The following is a 23,802-nucleotide window of genomic DNA, read 5'->3' as shown; positions in this document are numbered from 1 at the left end:
AATGTCACCAAGCAGGCAGGCAGGACTGGGTGGTGAGCTATGTTGGGGACTGGTGTTTTCATCAAGCCAAGCCTAGAGATTTTACCACTGACTTCTGCCTTCTGTTTAGGGATTAATGATAGGAAATTGTGCTTCTTGGGTCTAAACCCAGCTAATCGGAATTCAGGTCAGTTGGCACATGCTGTACTTGGAGCTCATCTTCCCTCTCCTCCCTGCTGGGAATTTCTCTTTGCCTGTCTTCTCTTCTCCTTTCCTTCTTTGAAAACAGCTGGAGAGCCACCTGCTTGATGAAATGGCTGCTGCTCGTTCTTCTCCTGTCGGCCCTTCTCAGAGGTCACTGGCTGCTTTTGGCCTTCTCTATACCCCATGATCCTTCCATCACTATGCCTAGAATACTTCTGAGTACTCGTTAATCTCCCGGATTCCAGGGTCTCAGCCCAGGAAGGTACAGAGAATCAGATTCAGTCATGGTGCCCCGGCACACAGTTCAGAGGCTGACAACTATCTGTCCAGTGCAGAAATACATGATCAACATCATAGAAGCTTAAGATAAAAATCATGGGTCCCCCAGATAAAGGAGCATAGAAGCTTGAAATTATTATCATTCGTGATTTAGATTAAAAGCAACATACATAGAACTAAATAGACATGAGGTAGGATCTGTGCTTTCCAATCAAAGTGAACTAGAAATGGGAACCAATCACAAACATTGTTAGAATTGGGAATGCTACTTGATTTACTTAATGACTTGATTTCATTACCTTATACAGATTTAAGGAAGAGGAAGGGTCTCCTTCATCACACAAAAAGCAATACAAAAATAATCCCAATAACCCATCAATATACAATATAAAGCCAAGGCCATTGACGACTGTATAGGGTAAGCAATTATTCTCTACCTCATTTTCATTTTGAAGACACAGCCAGTTCAGGAGTCATATAGTGACTTCAAAAGTTGTGTAGTTGAAACTTGACCTGGAAGACCTGCTAAAAGAGTTACTTCCATACAAATTACATACAGTCCTGAGCTCATTTGTAGAAGGGGATGTCCTAGGTATTTTTCAAGGTGGTTCTGAGGATTGAATGAACTAGTGTGTGAATAAGCTAAGAACTCCTTAATTTTCTTGAATCTTCAAAAGAGTACAAATAAAACCTTGGTTTTAGTGTAACTATAGCATATCTAAAACAACATTTACGTAGTATAGTAACTTACATTAGTCTTTGGGTTTGATATCCTGGATAATAAAAAAACACAAAAATTTGTTTTAAAAGTATATACTCGGGGCCGGCGCCATGGCTCACTTGGTTAATCCTCTGCCTGCAGTGCCAGCATCCCATATGGGCACCGGGTTCTAGTCCCGGTTGCTCCTCTTCCAGTCCAGCTCTCTGCTGTGGCCTGGGAAGGCAGTGGAGGATGGCCCAAGTGCTTGGGTGCCTGCACCCTCGTTGGAGACCAGGAAGAAATACCTGGCTCCTGGCTTTGAATCAGCATAGCTCCAGCTGTGGAGGCCATTTGAGGAGTGAACCAACCAACGCAAGGAAGACCTGTCTCTCTCACTGTCTCACTCTATCTGTCAAATAATAAAAAAAAAAGTATATACTCTCCATTGTATCAAATATTCATCATTAGAACCCTACTAGATTTTTATTTTAATTAAGAAAATCAAGATTGAAAGTATTTTTAAAATTCAGTGTAAAGTGACTTGATCTCTCTTTGTCATCATCTCATTTTAAATCAGACCCAGGTGTTGTAATGCCTTGAGAAAAAGTCAAATGTAAATATAACCAATGTTGGTATATGCATTGTATTGGTTCCAAGAACTTCTCGCTCTCCCCCACCACACATACTAAAACCTGTGGATGCCCAAGTCCCTTTTGTAAATAGGCACAGGTTCTGCAAATAACCTGTTCACACCCTCTGTTATACCTTAAATCATCTCTAGGTTATATATGATACTTAATACAATATAAATGCCCTGTAAATATTTGTTGTACTGTATTGTTTAGAAAATACTGACAAGGAAAAAAATCTGTAAAGTCTGTACATGGTCAGTGCATATATTTCTCAAAATGTTTTTTTTTGAAAAATTTTTTTTAGTTTTTATTTCCTTATTTGAGAGAGAGAGAGAGAGAGAGAGAGAGAGAGAGAAATCCCATTCACTGTTTTACTCCAAATACCTGCAGTGACTAGGCTGGGCTGAGGCTGGAGCCAGAAGCTGGGAATGCAATATGGGTGGCTGGAGACCAATTACTTGAGCTTTATCTACTCAAGTGATTTCCTACTTCCTTTCAAGGTCTGCCTTAACGGGAAACTGGAGTCAAGAGCCTGAGCCAGTAGTTGAACCCTGGCCCTATGATGTGGGGCATGGACATCTTAATCACTATGCTAAGGGCCCCTCTTTTCCATTGTATTTTGTATCTGCATTGTTTCAATCCAGAGATGCAGAACCATGGATGTGGAGGGCCAACCGAATCTTGGGAATCTTGGTTTTGGTTGACACACAGCAGTGAAAATAGACCCACTGAGATGACTCATGGGTCTCTATAGAAACAGGCTGTTCCTATATAACGGATGAAGCAAGGTAAATGGAGGAGGAGTTGAATTTCCGTGCGTGGAAATTAAATACATCCTGTCTTGCTCCATCATCTTTCTGAGGAGATGAGCGTAGGTCAGTGTAAGTGGAAAAACCCTTTCTGGAGCCCCAGCTAAGTTCCCCTCTCACAAGGAAGCTGAAGATCTCTGGCCTTACTGGCTGTACCCTTAATAGGAGTGATCATTCAGAACGTGCAGGATAGTCTCAAAGAGAAAGCTGTTTCCATCAGCAAATCCAAGTCAAGAGGCTCAGCAAGATCACTGACGGATTGGCCTGCAGGTGGACATAAACGCAGAGTCCTCACTGGGAGAGAAAGAAAGCCAGGTCCTCTTTCAAAACCAGGAGGGGAATGGGAGTAATTGTGAAATAAACCAGAACGACACAGGCACAGAGAGGAAGCTGATCAATCCTGAAATGGCAACACCTTTCTCATAGCTTTATGATGCATAGCATTGGCCTTAAACATGCCCTAGATTATAAGCTTCATAAAGGTGCATCCCAATTCTGATTCATCCTTTATCTTACCACACACCCAATAAACACAAGTGTTGTCCATGAGAGTAGAACTGTCTTTCCATGCTCCAAGCCTATAAGGAGGTCATGAGTAAATCTTTCTTTCCTGAATTTCTCGTTTAGTCTGCTTAGTGAATTTTAGTCATTTTTTATTTTCACTAGTTATCATTTTTTTTTCTGAAATTAGAAAGCATACCTAATTCACCAAATAGGTATGAGGTTTGTCTACCTTTTGCTATTAGTTTCCAGGTTTCAATGTGTCAGGGAAATGTAAGCTGTGCATGTTCCTTACATAAAGGTCCATAATGCAGTTGTATATAAAGTGTGCACTCTGTTACATATCTGTCAGTCTCGCTGTTTTTATTTTTAAGATTTATTTATTTATTTGAAAGAGTTGGCGGGGGGAAATAGAGAGAGAGAGAGAAAGAGAGAGAGATATTGAGAGATATTGTTGATTCACTGGTTCACACCCCAAATGGCTGCAATGGTCAGAGCTGGGCCCATCTGAAGCCAGAGTTAGGAGCTTCTTCTGTCTCTTTCATGTGAGTGCAGGGGCCCAAGCACTTGAACCATCTTCCACTGCTTTCCCAGGTGCAATAGCAGGAAGCTAGATGGGAAGTGGAGCAGCTGGAATTTGAACTGATGCCCACATGGATGCCAGCGTCACAGGTGGTGACTTTACCTGCTGTGCCACAACACCAGCACCTGTCAGTCCCACTCTTTAAGCATAAGCATTGTTAACAGCTTGATGTTGCCTTCTCGGTCATTTCAGTACATATTTAAATGCATTCTGTATGTTTGACCTAAAACAGATCTTATCCTTTATTTCTTTTTTTTTTTTAAAAATTTTTTTTTTGACAGGCAGAGTGGACAGTGAGAGAGACAGAGAGAAAGGTCTTCCTTTGCCATTGGTTCACCCTCCAATGGCTGCCGCGGATGGTGTGCTGCAGCCGGCGCACCGCACTGATCCAAAGCCAGGAGCCAGGTACTTCTCCTGGTCTCCCATGGGGTGCAGGGCCCAAGTCCTTGGGCCATCCTCCACTGCACTCCCTGGCCACAGCAGAGAGCTGGCCTGGAAGAGGGGCAACCGGGACAGAATCCAGCGCCCTGACCGGGACTAGAACCTGGTGTGCCAGCGCTACAAGGCGGAGGATTAGCCTAGTGAGCCGCGGCACCGGCCATCCTTTATTTCCATTCTAAAATTTCCAACATATGGTGTGAATAGTTTTCCTTATTAGTATATATTAATTCTTCTACATATCTGTGTATTATATATTCTGCTATATAGAGGCAGTGTGATTGTCTGAACCAGACTCCTCTTCCTGGGCATTTATGTGATTTCTAAGCTGTTGCCATTACTACAACACTGTGCAGGATGTTCTCATGCACACCGTGATACGCTTGTGCATGCCTTTCTAAAGGACGTATTCATAGAAGTGAAATTGGCTGGAGAGGCAGAGGAAATCAATCAGCCTTTCAATTTTTGAAAGTCATTCTCAAATAAATTTAAAAAAAGTACCAATTTGCCCTCTCATTGACAGCTGATTGCAGTTTATTTCCTTTCACTGTACCAAAAATAGGCATAACAAATGACTCTTTTTTTCCACTTTTTGTCAATTAGTAAATACAGTTATATTTGTGCTTCTGAAATTAGCTTGCAATACTTTGCTCATTATTCTTTTCATTTGTTAACTGGTCATTAGATTTTTATTCTCTGAATGGACTTACTGAAGTCTTTTGTCCACTTTTCTCTTGAATTGCTACCTGTCACAGGAAATTACCACTGAAACAAACCATTGTAAAGTGTAATACATATTTAAAGCTAAAAATATCTCAAAATGATCCTAAAATACCCAACCTTTGTAGAAAGTGGTAATGTGCATGTATGGAATTTTTAGAGGCATAGTTTGACCTTCTGTTGTGTTAGGCTTTCCTTGAAACTATTTTTACTATTAAGCTTTCTTTCCCATCTTTTTCATATTCTTCATGTCTTATCCAATTTATCATTCTCCATTTTTCTCCTTCAGCTAACATTTAGATGACTCGGTAATCCAAACGATCTCAGGAGGAAAATTCTTGTCCTTAGGTAATTCTTTTTGAAGATGGAAAGAAATAAGAACATTTCAGAAAATATATAGGAGTTGTTATTCATGCCTCTTGATATTTAATATTGCCCTTAATAAGCTACAACCTTCTCCCCCAAGGCAGCATTCTCTTTCTCTGCCTCCTCTTAATCACCCACCTTTTCCTGCTCTTTGTTTGCTTCTCTTGGTCCTTCCCCTCACCTTCCATTCACCTCCACTGCCCTCCTCTCCAGCCGCAACTTGGTATCAGTTAGTTTTGTCCCCTGGAATCCTAGGCTAAAACTCTTAAGAAAACAGGCACTGATGGATGCTTCAGTGGTGAAGCCATAGCTGTTTTCATCAAATTCAGCAATGAGATAAGGTTGTCCACCATCCTCCCAGTTGTGTATCTTGGGAGGTACTAAGTGATACAGTTGAGAATAGCGTTAACTGGATTAATTAAAATTGGGAAAGAAGGCAAAAAACTATCTCTGGATAATATAATTGTATTTCTAGAACACCTAGAAAATGAACTGAAAACTTTTTTATAAGTGAGCAAATTTAACAAAGCAGCTTAGTAAAAAAAAAATTCATAAAATTGATAACCTTCCAACATCCAAATAGCACTTGATGATAGAAATGATAGCAAAAGAAGACATGACAAAATATAATAGAAGGCCAGTGACAAAATACCTGAGAAATAGAGAGAGACAAGAAATGAGAAAGGTTCATTTATTTAATAAAAAAACAAAATTCTGTGGCATAAAATAAAGCTAATTTTAAAGTGAAATGCTGCATTATTGTAACAATGTCAATTCTCCCTGCGTTTATATACAGATTTAGCCTGATCCAAATAAAAATAATTATAGATTTAAAAATAAAGTTCTAAAGTTCATATGCAACATATATAGTTTAAGAATAGACAAATTGACAAAAAATAATAATGGAAAGAAGCTAGTCATCAGATATTCAAATATTATTATATTATTAGATTGCTATTAATTATATAAATTTGGTCTGGCAAATTGATAGATTAATGGGATAAAATAATACGTCTTAATATTGGCCCCAAATTCATATGAAGCTTGCTATATCACACAAACATATGCAATTAATGTGTAGCAAAGGTTGCATTTCAAACCAAGGAAGGAACAAAAGTTAGATTCTTGCCTTTTGTCTTACACATAAAGAAATTTCAGAAGCCTCAAAAATTTTAAAGTTAAAGAATTAAAGTATAAAATTACCTAAAGGAAGCATGGAACAATGATTTTATATACAATCTTAGATTATAGAAGGTCTGTCTAATGGTTACATGAAGCCATCAATGAATATTACTGATAAAGTTAACCAAATATAATTGAAATTTTCTGTATGCCAAAAGATGCAGCCCAAAACAGTAAAAATATAAATTATATGTGTTTGCCAGGCAAATCACTCCAACAAACTGATTTCCTCAATATATAAAAGCCTTGTACAAATCAGTTGTAAAAAGCCAAACATTCTCCTCTCTTCTTTGGAAACAATTACAAGAAATGTAACACCATACTTACCTTTGGGAAAGGGACTTAAGGGAACCAAAGGAATTGGTTTTTCTTTTTCTTTCTTTTTTTTTTTTTGTTGTTGTTTTTTGTTTTGTTTTGTTTTGTTTACCATGAGGAGTTTCTCAGTCCATTCAGGTTGCTATGATAAAAATATTATAGGCTTAATGGCTTGTAAACCACACAAATACAGGTCTCACAATTCTGGAATCTGGGAAGTCCAAGCAAGGAGCTAGTAGATTCGGTATCCAGTGGGGGCCTACTATTGAGTTCATAGCTACTGTGTTCTCTCTTTATTCTCACTTGGTAAAAGGGGTGAGGAAGCTCTCTGGGGTGTCTTTATAAGGTATTGCCGTTTGAATGTGTACCCCCAAAGTTCATGCATTGGAAACTTAATCTCCAAATCCATTTGTTGATGGTACTTGAGGAGGAGCTTTGGGAAGTTAGTAGGGTTCACTGAGGTCATGAGCATGGGCCCCGTAATGGGATTAATGGCTTTATGCAAAGGAAAAGAGAAGTCTTGAGTTGGTATGCCCCTGCTCTCTTGTCATGTGATGTCTTCCACCATGTTGTGACACAGCAAGAATGCCCTCACCAGATGTGGCCCCTTGATCTTGGGCTTCTCAGGCTCCAGAACTCCAAGAAATAGGTTCCCCGGGCATTCTGTTGTAGCAGCAACAGAGTGGACTAGGCCAAAAGGGAACTAGTCTTATTCCTTAGCTCTCTAATTTCTTGACCCAGTCACCTCCCAAGGATATCATCACTGAGGGGCTCAGATTTCAACATGTGAATTGGGAAGGGGGTGGGTACATACACATTCTGTCTATAGCAAATAAATTCCAAATGGAATGAGATGAGAAAAATACAGACTGACAGCTACTTTTTTGAAAATTAGAAGTCTTGGGCCGGCGCTGGGGCTCACTAGGCTAATCCTCCGCCTTGCGGCGCTGGCACACCAGGTTCTAGTCCTGGTCGGGGCGCCGGATTCTGTCCCGGTTGCCCCTGTTCCAGGCCAGCTCTCTGCTGTGGCCAGGGAGTGCAGTGGAGGATGGCCCAAGTGCTTGGGCCCTGCACCCCACGGGAGACCAGGATAAGTACCTGGCTCCTGGCTTTGGATCAGTGTGGTGCGCCAGCCACAGCGCACCGGCCGCGGCAGCCATTGGAGGGTGAACCAATGGCAAAGGAAGACCTTTCTCTCTGTCTCTCTCTCTCTCACTGTCCACTCTGCCTGTCAAAAAAAAAAAAAAAAAAGAAAAAGAAAAGAAAATTAGAAGTCTCAAAATCTGTGTTTTCTTCAGTGTATTTGCTGGTGCCAATCTGTACAAGGAGGAAAAGGAAGGGAAGAAGATTCAAAACAGAGAGAGTTACATGCATCCCCATTACCTTCCCTGTTTGTTTGTTTGTTTGTTTGTTTTTTCCCAATGTGTTTACCGCTTGGGTTTTTGAAAGACCCATGAATATGTCACTTGAATGGCAAAGGACTTTCATATTTCCAAGCTTAGTAGATTTCTTTGCTCTTTTTTGTGAATGGAAGGGAGTTTAGTCTTGCAATTTTCCCTAAGTCCTCCCTTTGTTCTTTCTGCTTTGCTCTAAGGAAGACCCTGCTTGAATTTGACTTATGGGAAGAAAATGTAAAATTCTGTAGCAGAAATGATATAATTTGAACCATTCCCTAATATTTTTGTAGGGTCTTAAATGTGTTTTACTATTAATTGAGCTTCCAATGGTTGGGAAACTTTATACAAAATTTAATGTACAGTATACTTAAAGACAGCACAACTCATTGCTGATTTAGATGGTGATTTCGCTCTATTTGCAGTAAAGAGTGTAAAACCTTCAGTAGCCTTAACAGTATTGACACAGCTGTGTTACTTGCAAACTGGCAGACTTACATAAGATACTGGATAGTAAGTGGAGCAATTAGAATTGGAAATATTACTGCCCTCCAGTTTTTCCCTTTGTCAACAGTGGGTATGTCAACAGTGTGTTTGGGATTTCCAGACATTTAAAAATCACTAGGAAGGACATTAATACTTATTAGAGTCTCATGTTCCAATGCTGTCTCCCAGACCGTGGTGACTATTTCTGTAAGTGAAGTAGCCATACATGTTCTGCAGAGGAGGGACATCAATAAAGGGCCCAATATGTGATTTTAAATGTTCTAGTTCTTTTCCAGGAATATCTTAGCTAATCTCCTGCATTTTAGTACATTTGTGATTTCTTTAGCATCACTTCTTTTCCCAGTTTCAAGTTGTCTTTCCTGTCAAGACAATGCAGTGAATGGTTCATTGTGAAGCTGGTCCAGATTTAAAAAGTTGAGTTGCAAGGTAGGAACCATATTTCTGTTTTGGAGAAATAGGCTTCTACTTTCTTCTGTTCCTTCAGAAAATGTTTCCCACAGGATCTCAGCAACTTGTTTTCTGAGCTCATTTTAGATCTGTTATTTGCCCTCCTGAAGACTTCTCTGTTCCATAGGCTACATGGCTTTTAGTCCTTGTGAATAGTTGTTCCATGTCACTGTTACACAGCTTATAGTTGGCTTGGGCATACATTTTACTGTTTGTCAGGCTGGCAGACTTTGAATGCATTACTGGTAAGATGTATTGATTTTCAAGTGAATTCTCTATAGCATTTTCTGCGTACTCGGGATGAACTTGAACATATACAGACATTTTATATGTAATGGCTTGATCATTCTGCTAATTAACTGAACATTCTGTATTTCCTCTTAGTTCCAGCCTTCATATGAGTGTACTGAATATTAAAAAGCCATTTTCTCCAAGGCAGAACAGCAGGATTTTCAGAATGTAGATAAAATCATAGTTTAAACTTCTTGCCACAGAATTAACATTTTGCAGATTTTCACATTCTGTCACCCTTATGGCATTTTCTCTGCCCCATTTCCCCAGACCCTATGTTTCTCTTTTCTTTTAGTCTGTTTAGGCCCAAGTTTCCCAATGGAAACAGAATGAGATTTGCTGAATTGATCAGATTACTCATCCGTTTGCTGCAATCACATCAAGATAACTAAAAACATAGATGAATGTGTTTGGGTTTTCTTTTTTTTTTAAAGATTTTTATTTATTTATTTGACAGGTAGAGTAACAGACAGTGAGAGAGAGAGACAGAGAGAAAGGTCTTCTTTCCATTGGTTCACTCCCCAGATGGCTGCAACGTCCAGAGCTGCGCCAATCCGAAGCCAGGAGCCAGGAGCTTCTTCCTGGTCTCCCATTTGGGTGCAGGGGCCCAAACACTTCGGTCATCTTCCACTGCTTTTCCAGGCCATAGCAGAGAGCTGGGTTGGAAGAGGAGCAACTGGGACTAGAACCAGTGCCCACATGGGATGCCAGCGCCACAGGCGGAGGATTAACCAAGTGAGCCATGGTGCTGGCCCCTGTGTTTGGGTTTTCCTACCTTGTTTGTCACAAGACAAGTCTCCAGATCTAAAGAAACGGAATGAAAAGAAGCAGAAGGAAAACCATGCTTTATTCTTTCTACACTGTGTCTCCCAACTGTCTTTCTTATATAAAACTATATTTTTCTTTGCATCTACAAAATTATTAATACTTTTGCTACTAAAATACACAGACTCCTTTTTGTTAAGTTTGTTTCTTTTTCTTAACTGATAGAATTGTACATATTTATGGGGTACCTGTGACTGACATTTCTACTTGTGTCCACACTGCATAATGTCCAGTTAGGGTAAACATACATATATCCTCAAACATAGAACATTTCCTTAAGATGAAAACATTGAAAATCCTTTCTTCTAGATTTTTTTCTTTTAATAGAGAAATATACAGTACGATTATCATTATCTGTAGTCATCCTACTGTTATGAAAAACACCAGAACTTCTTACTTCTGTCTGACATAGTACATATTGATCATCCTCTCCCCATCCTAACCTGCTCCCTTTCCCTGCCAAGCATGTAACCACCATTATACTCTTAACTTCAGTGAGAACATTTTTGTTTCGATGCTGCGTAAGAAGGAGATCAGGCAGTAGTTGCATTTCTGCACTTGGCTTATTTCATGTAACATAATGACCTCCATTTCCATCCATGTTTTTGCAAATGACAAGATTTCATCCATTTCTTTAATGGCTGGATAGCATTATATTATGTATATCTACCATATTTATCCATTCATTAGTGGGGGGACATGTAGGTTATATCCATTTCTTGGATACTGTGAATACTGCTGCAATGAACATGGAAGTACAGATGCCTTTTTAATGGAGTAATTTTTATTTCCCTTGGTTATATACCCAGTAGTGGCATTGCTGGATGATATGACAGTATTCATACTGTTTTTCATTCTAAACCCCAGTACAAACTTGTAGTTATAATTATCTCTCCTATCCAGTGAATCATGATTAAATTATTTAACTTATTATATGATGAGATCTCAAAAAATTGTGGAAAAAATGAAATTAAAAGATAAATTTTGGGACCAACGCTGTGGCATAGTAGATTAAGTCTCCACCTTAGTGCCGGCATCCCATACGGGCACCGGCTTGAGTCCCGGCTGTTCCTCTTCCGATCCAGCTCTCAGCTTATAGCCTAGGAAAGCAGTGGAAGATGGCCTAAGTGCTTAGGCCCCTGCACCCACATGGGAGACCCAGAAGAAGCTCCTGACTTCAGATCGGCTCAGCTCTGACCATTGTGGCCATTTAGAGAGTGAACCATCAGATGGCAGACTTTTCTCTGTTTTTCGCTCTGTCTATAACTCTACCTCTCTAATAAATAAATAAATCTTTAAAAAAAAAAGAGATAAATTTGCTTTGGTGCCAAAAAATTGAAATCCATGCATAGTTGCTTCATAATATGCATTTTAGGGACTTTTAAAGACTCTTGTATTCATTAAATAAAAACAGGAGTCACTGTGCACTTGCTCCCCATGTAGGATCTCTGTCCATAATGTGTTGTACTATGTGAATTAATGGTATAACTAATACTCAAACAGTACTTTACACTTTGTGTTTCTGTGTGGGTGCAAACTGTTGAAAGCTTTACTTAATACATAATGAATTGATCTTCTGTATATAAAGATAATTGAAAATGAATCTTGATGTGAATGGAATGGGAGAGGGAGTGGGAGATGGGAGGGTTGCGGGTGGGAGGAAGTTACTGGGGGGAAAAAGCCACTGTAATCCAAAAGCTGTACTTTGGAAATTTTTATTTATTAAATGAAAGTTAAAAAAAAACCTTAAAAAAGAGATAGATTACGATGATGGTTGCACATGATGAATGTAATACCAATGGAAATACTAATTTGATTAAATGTGATACCACTCAAAATGGAAAACAAATCTAAAAGTGAATTAAAAATAAATATATTTGATATTGGCCTATATGAGCAATGGAATAATTAATAATATAAATGAGAGTTCAATAAGAACTTAAGAATTTAGTATTTTATATTCACCTTAAAAATCCTTATAATTAGGCAAAATTGATGTAACTTATGTAAACTTTTTTTTAAAAGAAACTATTTATTTGAAAGGATTACAGAGCAAGGATGAGACTCAGAGAGAGAGAAATCTTCCATCCACTGGTTCACTTGGATGGCCACAATGGCCAGGGCTAGGCCAGGCCAAATCCAGGAGCCAGGAGCTTAATCCAGGTCTCCCACGTGGGTAGCAAGGGCCCAAACATTTGGGATATCTTCTTTGCTTTCCCCAGGCCATTAGCAGGGAGCTGGATTAGAAGTGGAGCAACTAAGACACCAGCAGGCACCCATACAGGACACCAGAGTTGGTAGGTGGCAGCTTTACTGCTACACCACAATGACGACCTCTGATGTAGACCTTAATAGCCAGACACTGAGTGGTGCTTTACATTCATTGTCTTATTTGCTTTACAGCAAACCTACAGGTTTTGGTATATGCATCTTACAGATGAAGAAGTTGATGCTATAAGTGTGTGTCAGAGTTCCTGTTGCTAGTTCATTCCTCAAATGTCAGCAATGGCTGGGGCTGGGCCAAGCCCAAACCAGGAACATGAACTCAATTCAGGCTTTCCATGTGGCTGCAGGAACACAGTTTAGCCATCACTACTGCCTCCAAGCTGTGCATTAGCAAGGAGCTCAAATTGGGATTGGAAACAGGAACTCAAACCAAGACATTCTGATATGAGATGCGGGCATCTTAACCTGTCATCTTAATTGCTAGGACAAATGCCTGCCCCTGTTTTTACTCTAAACATTGTATTATTGGAACTAGTTGTCACCCATAGGAATTTTCTTTCTCAACTCTTGTGAAAATATAGATTAAAAATCCTACTCTGAAAGTTTAAAATGTCTCTACTGGGAAGAAAGTCCTAAAACTGTTCTAGCTTGAACAGAAAATATTTCCATCTGTCACATTTCTAGAGACCACATGGGGCTTTTATATAATGTTTTTGTTTGGTCTTGAAGGCATAGATTAATTTTACTTCCTTTTGGAAGATAGTTTCATATTCTGGTGAGCTTTCAAACCCTTTGATAAGGATAAAAATTCCAATGTATAAATAAGAGGATATTAAATACATTTAAAATAATAGGTACACTTCAACTGTGAAGCTGATAGAAAATCATAGGAAAATCTCAGGACCTTGTCAAACAATCAGAAACAAAAACACATTAAACCCTTTCTGCAAGGTAGACTCCTACTGATGCACAAAACCTCCATTAATTGATACCACTTCTTGGAAGTCTCCCCTGATTCCTTCAGTTTTGAAGAGCATTCTGTGGCAAACTCATAATTCCATCATAGCTGTTAGTTCGTTTTATTTTATATGTTTTCTTTGAGTGCTTTACCACTGGACTCCATATTCCTTGAAATCAAGGGCCAGATTTTATTAAACTTTGTGTCCCTCATGCCTAACACATTTCAATCATATTCAAGAATTCATCAAGTCAGTTTTGAGTCAACAATACTCACTGAACATTTATTACATTCCAGGCCAACTAATAGGTCCTGAACTACCCAGAAAATCAATAGAAAAAAAAAAAAAAAGGAACAGGTAACCAACAGTGGATATTGGATGGGAATCTGACAATTAGAATTCTAACTCTGTTCTCCCTTAGTTCATTGTTTGATCTTAGAAGACATTCTCAGTTATTAAATTGCCTAAAAGGAATGTCTAGATTCAAGGACTTCTAAAGTCTCTGTACTCTGGTAGTCTATTTAATCACTATTATTTCAAGATATGTATGTAAATCATGCTTGATGTATGTGGACATGTGATCAGAATAGTAAGTCAGTGTGGTCACAAGAGGACCTAAATACAGGGAAAAGAAAAAAAAAAAAGCACTTCCAGGAGCGTGAGAATATTAAAAACTGGTCTGGATTAGTGCCCTGAAAAACAAATTCCAGAATGTCCTTAAGCCTCTAAAAAGGGTACAGGACAACGACAGGGCTTTAAAAACTATTAGCAGAGCAAGAATAGGAGAGGCTAAGCCTGAAGATTAGAGTGGGTCGTGTATGGTCTAGTATAATACATGTGACACACAAAGCAGCAATCCCTGAGTTGAGGAGAAAGAGCTTTTGGCTGAAAAGGGTGGACGAGACGTGAGTCAGAGGGAAGTGAGTCCAAGGTGCCAGAGTCAGTATCAGAGTGCTTGAGTGAGGGCAAGAGTCTACATCCCTCTGGTGAGAACAGGATTGAATTCCTGCAGATGATTTGCAAGGTTGGTGATGAATTTCAGATGCATGCAAGGAGGCAACAGCCTGGAGATAGCCCACCAGTGTCCTGGTTCCTGCAGTGAGGAAGCAGGTACGTTTTGCAAAATTTTAAGCTGCTAATCTTGATGCTAGTGAATAGGGACGTTGTGGCTGTATTATGAGCACTGGGAATGGAAAAAAAAGCTGATCAATATGTAGCCAAAAGTTAACTGAAACTATTTTTAAAAATTCTCAAAAGAGGATTATAGCATATTTGTCTTTTACCTTGGCTTTTGAGAAAGTCATGATTTGTTCCTGTAGATTCAGGGAACATTGAGTGTTGCTGTCCCTCCTATTAGATTTATTTATAACTAGTTGAATGGCCTCATCAAAAAAAAAAAAAAAAGAAAAGAAAAGAAAAATGCCTGCAGATCATTCTGTTCTTCCGGGTAGGAAACATAATTTGTTCCTATACCTACTTTAGTAGCAAATTACCATTTCTATGAATTTCATGAATTAATTTCCAAATAAATTAACACTGCCTAGAAGACCACAGGGGTTTGCTATTTGCTTTCTTCAATTACTAAGCATTTGAGCAGGGTCTGTCAGGTTTGTATCTGCAGATGAACACAAACTTAGAAAGACAACACAATTTTGGGAGACAGACTCTGGATCCAAAGAGATTGATACGCAAAACCTCTGGGTGCACATTGACAAAGTGAGCTTCAGTAAAGTTCTTCAGTTGGGTCTTTGAGGAAATAGGATGAGATCCTGTCCTGTCGGGGTGGTGGGGAGCGAAGAGCAGGGATGTGGTATGGAGAAGATGAAGACTGGTCTGTTCTGAGGCAACCGATTCAGATATTGAAGGAGACACAAGCAGATGTGAGAGGCCAGATGCTCACCCAAGATCAGGCCTGCATCCCTCTGTACCCCTCATGGCTTTTCTCAGGTAGTTTCTGTGGCTTAGGAGCAGGAAGTTGCTTTGACCCACAGTCACAGTCTTTAAGGTAGAGTGCATTCTTTAGGCTCTGATATAGGATGGGAACAGAAATCAGAGTAAGAAAGAAAAGGAAAGCAAACCTCAAGGAAAAGTAAATTTGGACTCCATCCTCTTCTCGTATTCTGTAGGAACAAAGGCAGCTGTCAGCCAGTTACCTAACCTCTTGGAGCCTTAGTTTTGTTATCCGTAAAATAGAAATCATAACTATTACACTACCTCCACGATTGTTATGAGAATAAAAGTGTTTTTTTTTTTATATCAAATGCACTCAGAACAGTGTCTGACGTAAACAGTAGGGGTTAGCTATTACTACTATCAGGACTGATTGCTATCAAACCTTAGAAGAACAGTGCAATTTGTTACAAGAAGGAGACTAGTCGGCAGGGTGCCTGTGCTCCCATACAGAGGAAGACACACAACAAAAGCAGAACAGTGATCAAAGAGTAGGATGGAAGAGATGTGGCTCTGAAGCATGTATGAAAAGGCAGGTGTGGACTGGTTTGCATGTCCTGGACACTGTGCCAGTTGGAAGTTGCAGAATCCCATGGCTTCCCTCCCCCTTGGCCTTGGCGGTCTCACAATGGCTTCTGATTGTGACACTGCCTCTGGCATCCTCGTGTTGTTTTCTGACATCATTCCCTCAATTGCTGCTTCTAGCTCCTAACTGATACTTGTTTTCCTAAAATAACACCAATGATGTTTATGTGTTAGCCACACTATATTGTGGGTGAATGCAGACCTCAAGCATTTAGGAATGGCACTGGCCTGCAGTAAGACTGGCCCTGCCCTCCCCCTACAGCCCCACGTCCCTGGTCCCTGGCTTCCCTCCAGAAGTGCCACGCTGGGGGCAGACAGCAGGTCACTCACCCATTCCCAGGCCTGCCTTCCTTCCCTTGGCCTTCCCTGGTGCTCTTCACTTGTTTTGGACTGTGAACACTCTTGCAGCGTGAGGCCTGTTGGAAAGGCACTTGTACGTCAGGAGTGCCTTCAATCTGTTTCATGTACGTGTTTGAGCTCCTTCATGAGATGTCAATTTCTTTGAAGCAGTGACTGAAGGTGCTCGCATTTGCTCTCCCCTCAAAGTCTAGTTCAGGACCCTGCATAATAATATGGGCTTGTATAGTGTTTGTTTGCCTTGAATCTAAAGGAGGACTTTGGGACCAAACTTGTGTCTGCTAATTCTTGAGAGGTTTGGAGTCCCTTTCTGGGCCTGAACAGGCAGAAGACATTGTGCGACCCTGCTGTCTCTCTTCCACAGTATTTTTTACTGCCCAACTGCTCTACAGTGCTTTCTGCTCCCCTTGTTTCCTATATATTCTCACACTTTTAAGCTACCCTTGCTTTTCTTCCTATCTAGTCTGTCCTGCTTACTTTGTTTGCTTTCATAGAAATACAGTCATTCGTCTCTCTTTTTAATTTTTCCATCTTCAAGTTTCCTTGGGATATTTTTTTTTCTCTTCTAATTTCCGTTCTTCTGTCAGTCTCTGGAATAGAAAATGGCAGTACTCATTGAAAATATTTTGAAAAGTGGGAGAGGACTAGAAATCTTTATGGAATGCAATTTACTGTGGTTTCTTTTAAACCAGATGAAAGGCTTTTGCCCTTGTTTCCATTCTATTCAGAAGGATTTCAGACTAAATCCTTAGCCTGCCATATGGAAATAACCAGGTTAGAAGGCTGCTATCTAATCTAAGCATTTTGTTCAAACATTTGGAACTGGTTTTGGTTCAGGAAAATATGCGGTGACACTGAGCTTTGCTTTAGTCAACGTTCTTAACTTTAGTATGTATACTTTGATCAATTTCATAGACTAGAACCATGGGTTAAAATTTAGTTTATGGGGCCGTTGCTGTGGCATAGCGGGTAAAGCCACTGCCTGTAGTGCCGGCATTCCCATATGGGCACCGGTTCGTGTCCCTTCTGCTCCACTTCGATCCAGCTGTCTGCCATAGCCTGGGAAAGCAGTAGATAGACCAAGTCATTGGGCTCCTGCACCCATGTGGGAGACCAGGAAGAAGCTCCTGGCTCCTGGCTTCATATCAGCCCAGCTCCAGCCATTGCAGCCATCTGGAGAGTGGACGAGCGGATGGAAGACCTCTCTCTCTGTCTCTGGCTCTGCCTCTGTAACTCTCTTGAAGGCTGGACTGACTTTTCAGCTTACTAAAACTGTAGGTACCATCCACAACTCTATTATTTAAACACAACTCAGAAATCGTAAATAGAAATTAAAAAGGAGAGCTCAATACTGCAAGGATCAGATTTGATGCCCTGAAGAAACCCTCTCTAAAGGTCCCCACAGACCAGAGGGTCTTAAAATATCCTATTTCCTATCAACCACATTTGGAATTTTGAGAACTATTTATTACCCATCAAGACAGATACATTTTCCAACTCACAAAGTATTGCGTTTTGTTTGGATATTAGTTCTGTTTTTCCATATTTGTCAGTAGGAAGGTTGGTATGATAATATCATGGTCCTGCAGGAAATTCCAAGAAAAGAAATTGTTCCTTTTCATCATTTTAGCTAATATTTCTTAAACACTGGCTATGTGCAAGATATTATAATGAATACTTCTGATAATAAAAAATATTAATTAATCTGATGTTTGACCATAAACAGTGGAAGAGCTAACACATTATAATGTGGCCAGTGCCATAGAAAACTGGTTGAAATGCATAGGGACTGAGAGCTTGTGTGAGAAGTAGTGAGAAAGTCATAGAAGGCTTTCAAAAGAAGTACAAGATGAGCTTTGATGACCAGCCAGATGTCAGTCTATGGAGACAGGTGCTAGTGGAATAGGGAATTTGTAGAGTTGAAACATTCATAGCAGTCTCAGAAACTGTTCAGAATAGAGTGTTCATTGGGCTTTGGTTTTATGTCAGGTAAAGGAAATACTAGAGAGGAACTCAGTCATGTCTGAAATCCCAGATTAAATTTTACTAGGTAGTTGGGAATATTTTATCTGTTACTCCACTCAAACAACTTCAGAGCTGCATCGTGAGGTAGTTAGTCTACCATCTGTGTGTAAGCTCGATTTTAAAGGAAAAGAAATTGGGGTTTGGAAGACAACTTGGGAGGTTGTAATGGTCTAGCTAAGAGTTAATAAGATCTGGGCTCAGCTGGGTAGAGCAGGTAGGAGAAGGGTGGAATTGAGTGACATACAGTGAAAGTTTCTAGGATTTAGAGCCTGATTGGATGAGGAGAGGAAAAGGTGTGTGTGGGGAAAATGGGAGTTAAAGATGGCTAACTGTAAAAAGGCAAGCCTGAGACCTGACCACATTAAAAAATTCAGACAGGTCAAGTGGTGTAGCTGGTGTGTGGTAGAGGTGAGTTCAACTTTGCTGGTGGTGCATGAGTGTATATGTGTGCTGAAAATGTGCAACTGAAACTCACCTGAAGCTCTGAAGTACAGAGCTGGGACTCATTGGCGTACAGGAAATAGTGGAAGATGTAGGAATAGATATGAATGCCAAGGGAGATAGAAGAGAAGATGGCCAACTCCAGGTCTAGGAGAGAGGTGATCTACTTTTCGGTGAGGGAAGAAGAGGCCAAACTGAAATGGTCAGACAAGTCAGAGTAGAGCCAGGAGGTGTTAGTATCATAAAAGACTAGGGAAGGGAGAATTTTAGGAAAGGAGAGGCCAGTAATATCCATGGAAACAGAGAGGTAAGGAAGATGAAATTTGAGAAGAGACAATTAAATGTAGCAGGTAGGAGTTCATTGATGGCTTTCACAAGAGATGTCTCAGAACTGTGACTTGCTAGAATTTGCATTTTCTTTGTAAACCTTGGGTTTGTTTGGTGCTGGTTACATATTCTGGATTTTTCTATTTCTTTAGAGTAACAGGGATAATTGTGGATGCATGTGTGTAAGTATGTGCATCTACATGTGTGTGAGTCAGTCTTGTGACCAGAGGGCTTTTCTATATAAAAAGTGATAAAATTATTTAAATAAAATATACCTTGAACTCCCATTTCAGAATGAATAAAACACTTATTAAGCCCCAAAAAAGGAAATCTCCAGAATTTTACATTAGTCAATAAAAAAGAACTACCAAAACTATCAATTAAAAAATATTATTCTGCCCCCATTTCATTGTATGAAACAGCAATAATAATGCTATATAAGCAATTGAAGTGAAGTGAATTGATGTTCATACCCAAGAAACCTATTTAGATCATCTTCCTTTCTTTTCAGAATAAAAGGCCACGCAATGATAGCCACCGGAGGCGTGATAACCGGCCTGGCTGCCTTGAAAAGGCAAGACTCTGCTAGATCTCAGCATCACGTCAACCTCAGCCCGACACCTGCTGCCCAAGAGAAGAAGCCTGTCCGCCGGCGGCCCCGGGCTGATGTCGTGGTTGTTCGTGGCAAAATCCGGCTTTACTCACCATCTGGGTTTTTCCTCATTTTAGGAGTGCTTATCTCCATTATTGGCATTGCAATGGCTGTCCTTGGATATTGGCCCCAAAAAGAACATTTCATCGATGCTGAAACAACATTGTCAACCAATGAAACTCAGGTCATTCGGAACCAAGGTGGCGTGGTGGTGCACTTCTTTGAGCAGCACTTACATTCTGATAAAATGAAAATGCTTGGCCCTTTCACAATGGGAATTGGCATTTTCATCTTCATTTGTGCTAACGCCATCCTTCATGAAAACCGTGACAAAGAAACCAAAATCATACACATGAGGGATATCTATTCCACAGTCATTGACATCCACACTCTGAGAATCAAGGAGCAAAAGCATATGAATGGCATGTACACTGGTTTGGTGGGAGAAACCGAAGTACTACAGAATGGGAACTCCTGTGCTTCGAGATTGGCAGCAAATACGATTGCGTCTTTCTCAGGTTTTCAGAGCGGTTTTCGAATGGACAGTTCAGTGGAGGAGGATGAGCTTATGCTAAATGAAAACAAGAGTTTTGGGCAACTTATGCCTCCTCTGCTCTCTGACAGTGCTGTCTCTGTTTTTGGCCTCTATCCAGCTCCTTCCAAAACAACTGACGATAAGACCAGTGGCCCTAAGAAGTGTGAAACCAAGTCAATTGTGTCATCTTCTATCAGTGCTTTTACATTGCCTGTGATCAAACTTAATAACTGTGTTATTGATGAGCCCAGTATTGATAACATCACTGAGGATGCTGATAATGTCAAAAGTAGGTCAAGGAATTTGTCAATGGATTCTCTTATGGTCCCTCTGCCCAGTGCCAATGAATCCTTCCAGCCAGTCAGCATGGGGCTGCCAAGGAATAATTCTGTTGGGGAGTCTTTGTCAAGTCAGTACAAATCCTCTGTGGCCCTGGGACCTGGGGCTGGACAGCTCTTGTCTCCTGGGGCTGCTAGAAGACAATTTGGATCTAATACATCCTTGCATTTGCTCTCATCACACTCAAAATCCTTAGACTTAGAACGAGGTCGCTCCACTCTAACGGTTCAGGCAGAACAGCGTAAACATCCAAGTTGGCCTCGACTGGATCGAAGCAACAGCAAAGGGTATGTGAAACTAGAGAACAAAGAGGACCCAATGGATCGGTTGCTAGTGCCCCAGGCTACCATCAAAAAGGACTTTACCAATAAGGAGAAGCTTCTTATGATTTCAAGATCACATAACAATTTGAGCTTTGAACATGATGAGTTTTTGAGTAACAACCTAAAGCGGGGAACTTCTGAAACGAGGTTTTAATGTTTAAAAATATGTCATTTTACAAGGATATATATTTTAAAACTGTTTTCAATGGTGGTTCCTTCTTAAAACTTTGGTTGTAAGCTTTTTAAATCCAGTGTTTTGTAGTGTATTAGAACTGGCTGCTTCATTGTGTAATGGAGATGGTTGTATGTTTGGATTGCTTAAGACTGCAGTACTCTGTATTATCACATATGGTTTTATTCTTGCATTCCTTTGAAAGCATGATCCCTTTTATTAATAGGAATACAAAATACTTGTATCTAAATTGAAACTCTTTTTCTTTACTTTTTACGTTCTTTCATTGATTTGTGTATTTATAGAATGAACTGTCCAGTATGAAGAAAATAAAGTACCAAAGTATAAACCAGAAGTACCAAATTCAGGGCAAGTATTCAATGTATATTTAAAAATCAGTATAAGTGCAAGTCTTAGGACGTCATTTTCTGAATGACGTAAGATTATTTAAAAGGAGAAATCTCTGAACTTAAGTGAACTAAATAATATAAAGTGGTTACATTGGTTTACTTTGTGTGAGCACAATACTGTGAATTGGTTAAGTTTATTGTGACCCCTATCCTAAGCTCTAGGTAGGTAGTAATTTTTTCAGCATCAGTACTATTTTAGTGATGTTTTACCAAGAAACCTTGTGATCAACAGATGGCTGAGAATGCCAGAAACACATAAGGGATAAATATCAAAATGCTATTAGTTTTAACTTAATCTATTCAGAATAAAAAAATTCTTTGGAAACTGACTTGAAAAATGAATGAGCCTATAGATTTTGTAGAAATGTTATCTTGATGTAATTATAAATGTGAAGTAAATGATGACTAATGAAGACACAGTATGTACTAGTTAATGCTAACTAATCTCTACCTTTTTCTAGCCATCTGTTATCTAATATCCACTCATTCCCACATCTTGTTTCTCTCCAATATTTTTCATATACTGTTATTTAGAAACTAATCAGCTAACCTTGACATTTTCTTTTTATCTTAATATACCACTAGCTTGGTGGTTCAAGAAAATATTGTCCTTGATAAACTGCCTTGAAATTTACCTTCTGCTAGAAAGCCTTATGATAACTCCAAAGACTTTCTTCTTGTGTAGTATGTTTTTAAGATTGTGGTTCTTGGTTATTGAAGACAATAAACATGGAAATGGATGTTTCCATCAAACATTTTCACATTCAACTAAGATAACAATTCTCAGAATTGTTTAATAATGAAATACTCAGGAAATTTTACAGGTTTTTTCCAATGTCTAAGCACGTCTGCATATCAGTATTGCAGTTGAGGAAGAGCAGAAGGAAGGTATGTTGGTATGTGTAGCTCCCCACAGTCCCAACCTCCTGTTTGCATCCTGAGCTTCTCTCAACTAAAGGCACACTGTTGCTTGTTAGATCATCAAGCCTGTGTATTGTAATAGAATGGGCTCAATATTTTACTATGAAGCATTTAATAAACTTCCGTTATTAATAGAATTGGTGTTCTTCCTATCATTTATATTATTTTTTAAATAAAATGTAAATTTCTTAGGGCCAGCATTGTGATGTAGTGGGTAAAGCTGCTGTTCGTGTGCAAGCATCCAACAATGGCACTGGTTCAGATCCTGGCTGCTCCACTTCTGATCCAGTTCCCTGCTAATGCACCTTGGGCCCATGCAACCCACATGGGAGACCTGGAAGAAGCTCCTGGCTTCTGGCTTTGGCCTGGCCTAGAGCAAGCTATTGCAGTCATCTGGGGAGTAAACCAAGGGATGGAAGATTCCTCTCTCTCCATCTCTGCCTCTCTCTGTGTAACTCCAACTTTAAAAACAAATAAATCTTTTAAAAAAACAAAATGCACATTTCTGCTTAAAGTACTATTTTTCTAACTTTCAGAAACACTCTACTGAAGGCACTTGATGCCCTATGACATGGACTGGGTGCCTTCATTTTTAAATTTTGTTTCCACTAGGTTAAGGAATTAGGTTCATCCACCTCTACAATGAGGCTGTTTTCCTGTTTTGTTATCTTGAGATCATTTCACTTAAAATTTCATTGATTCAGGGAAGTCAAGATAGCATCCAGCAAATATCTGTAACATTCCAAGGTTTGAAAACAATAGTGCCCTACATCCCTGATGTGACAAATGACTGAAGTCATATAATTTCCTCATTTCACCCTGAGACCTCAAGAACTTCAGAGGGGATTAAGCAGCGTGGGCCTTAGAGAATACAAATAGAAGAATTGGGGGCATAAAGCAGTGGTTCATGCTCAAACTTTCCTTCTTCAAAAAGCCAGAGATTTTTATTTGCCAAATAAATCAGCTTTAATAAATGACAAGTTTCTCATATTAAGTCAGTAAAAGGTATATGTTGCTAAGGAGTATGAAACAGATGAGTTACCATATTGATTTGGTACAGTTCTACTTAACAGCAGTGAAACATGGAACTTTAATTCAACAGTATTTTGTATATTTCTCTTAGGCTTCACTTCCCAAAAGCCACAAACAGCCAGTTTTGGGCCGACTGAAACCAGGAGCCCAAAACTCAGTCTGGGTTTCCCATATGGGTGGCGGGGACCCAAGTATCTGAGCCATCACCTGCTGTTTCCTGGGGTTCACATTAGCAGGAAGCTGGAGTTGGAAGCAGAGCTGGTACTCAAACCCAGGCATGGGATGAGAGCATCCTAAGCAGCCTACCATCCTCCCCAGGAAATTATTTAGAAAACTGTACTTCTTTCTATGGTAAATCCCAGAAATTGAACCATGG

At 39.7% G+C, this 23,802-nt stretch overlaps 1 protein-coding gene across 4 annotated transcripts in view; it reads left to right on the top strand.

Annotated features, from left to right (window-relative positions):
- Positions 1-22,531, top strand: part of TMEM200A (transmembrane protein 200A) — an 89,315-nt gene extending 66,784 nt beyond the window's left edge. For 3 of the 4 annotated variants that reach the window (XM_008263498.4, XM_008263497.4, XM_051855331.2), the window contains one exon: positions 19,554-22,531. In XM_008263498.4, the coding sequence (XP_008261720.2) occupies positions 19,570-21,045 (1,476 nt within the window). In that variant the 5' untranslated portion in view covers positions 19,554-19,569 and the 3' untranslated portion in view covers positions 21,046-22,531. Of the gene's footprint in view, positions 1-13,778; positions 14,468-19,553 lie in introns of those variants that run through there. The other variant, XM_070073593.1, reaches the window with a different exon arrangement.
- The last annotated feature ends 1,271 nt before the right edge of the window (positions 22,532-23,802 follow it).

The sequence above is a fragment of the Oryctolagus cuniculus genome, chromosome 5, assembly GCF_964237555.1.
Source record: "Oryctolagus cuniculus chromosome 5, mOryCun1.1, whole genome shotgun sequence".
NCBI lineage: Eukaryota > Metazoa > Chordata > Mammalia > Lagomorpha > Leporidae > Oryctolagus > Oryctolagus cuniculus.
This window is presented reverse-complemented; position numbering and strand designations above follow the sequence as displayed.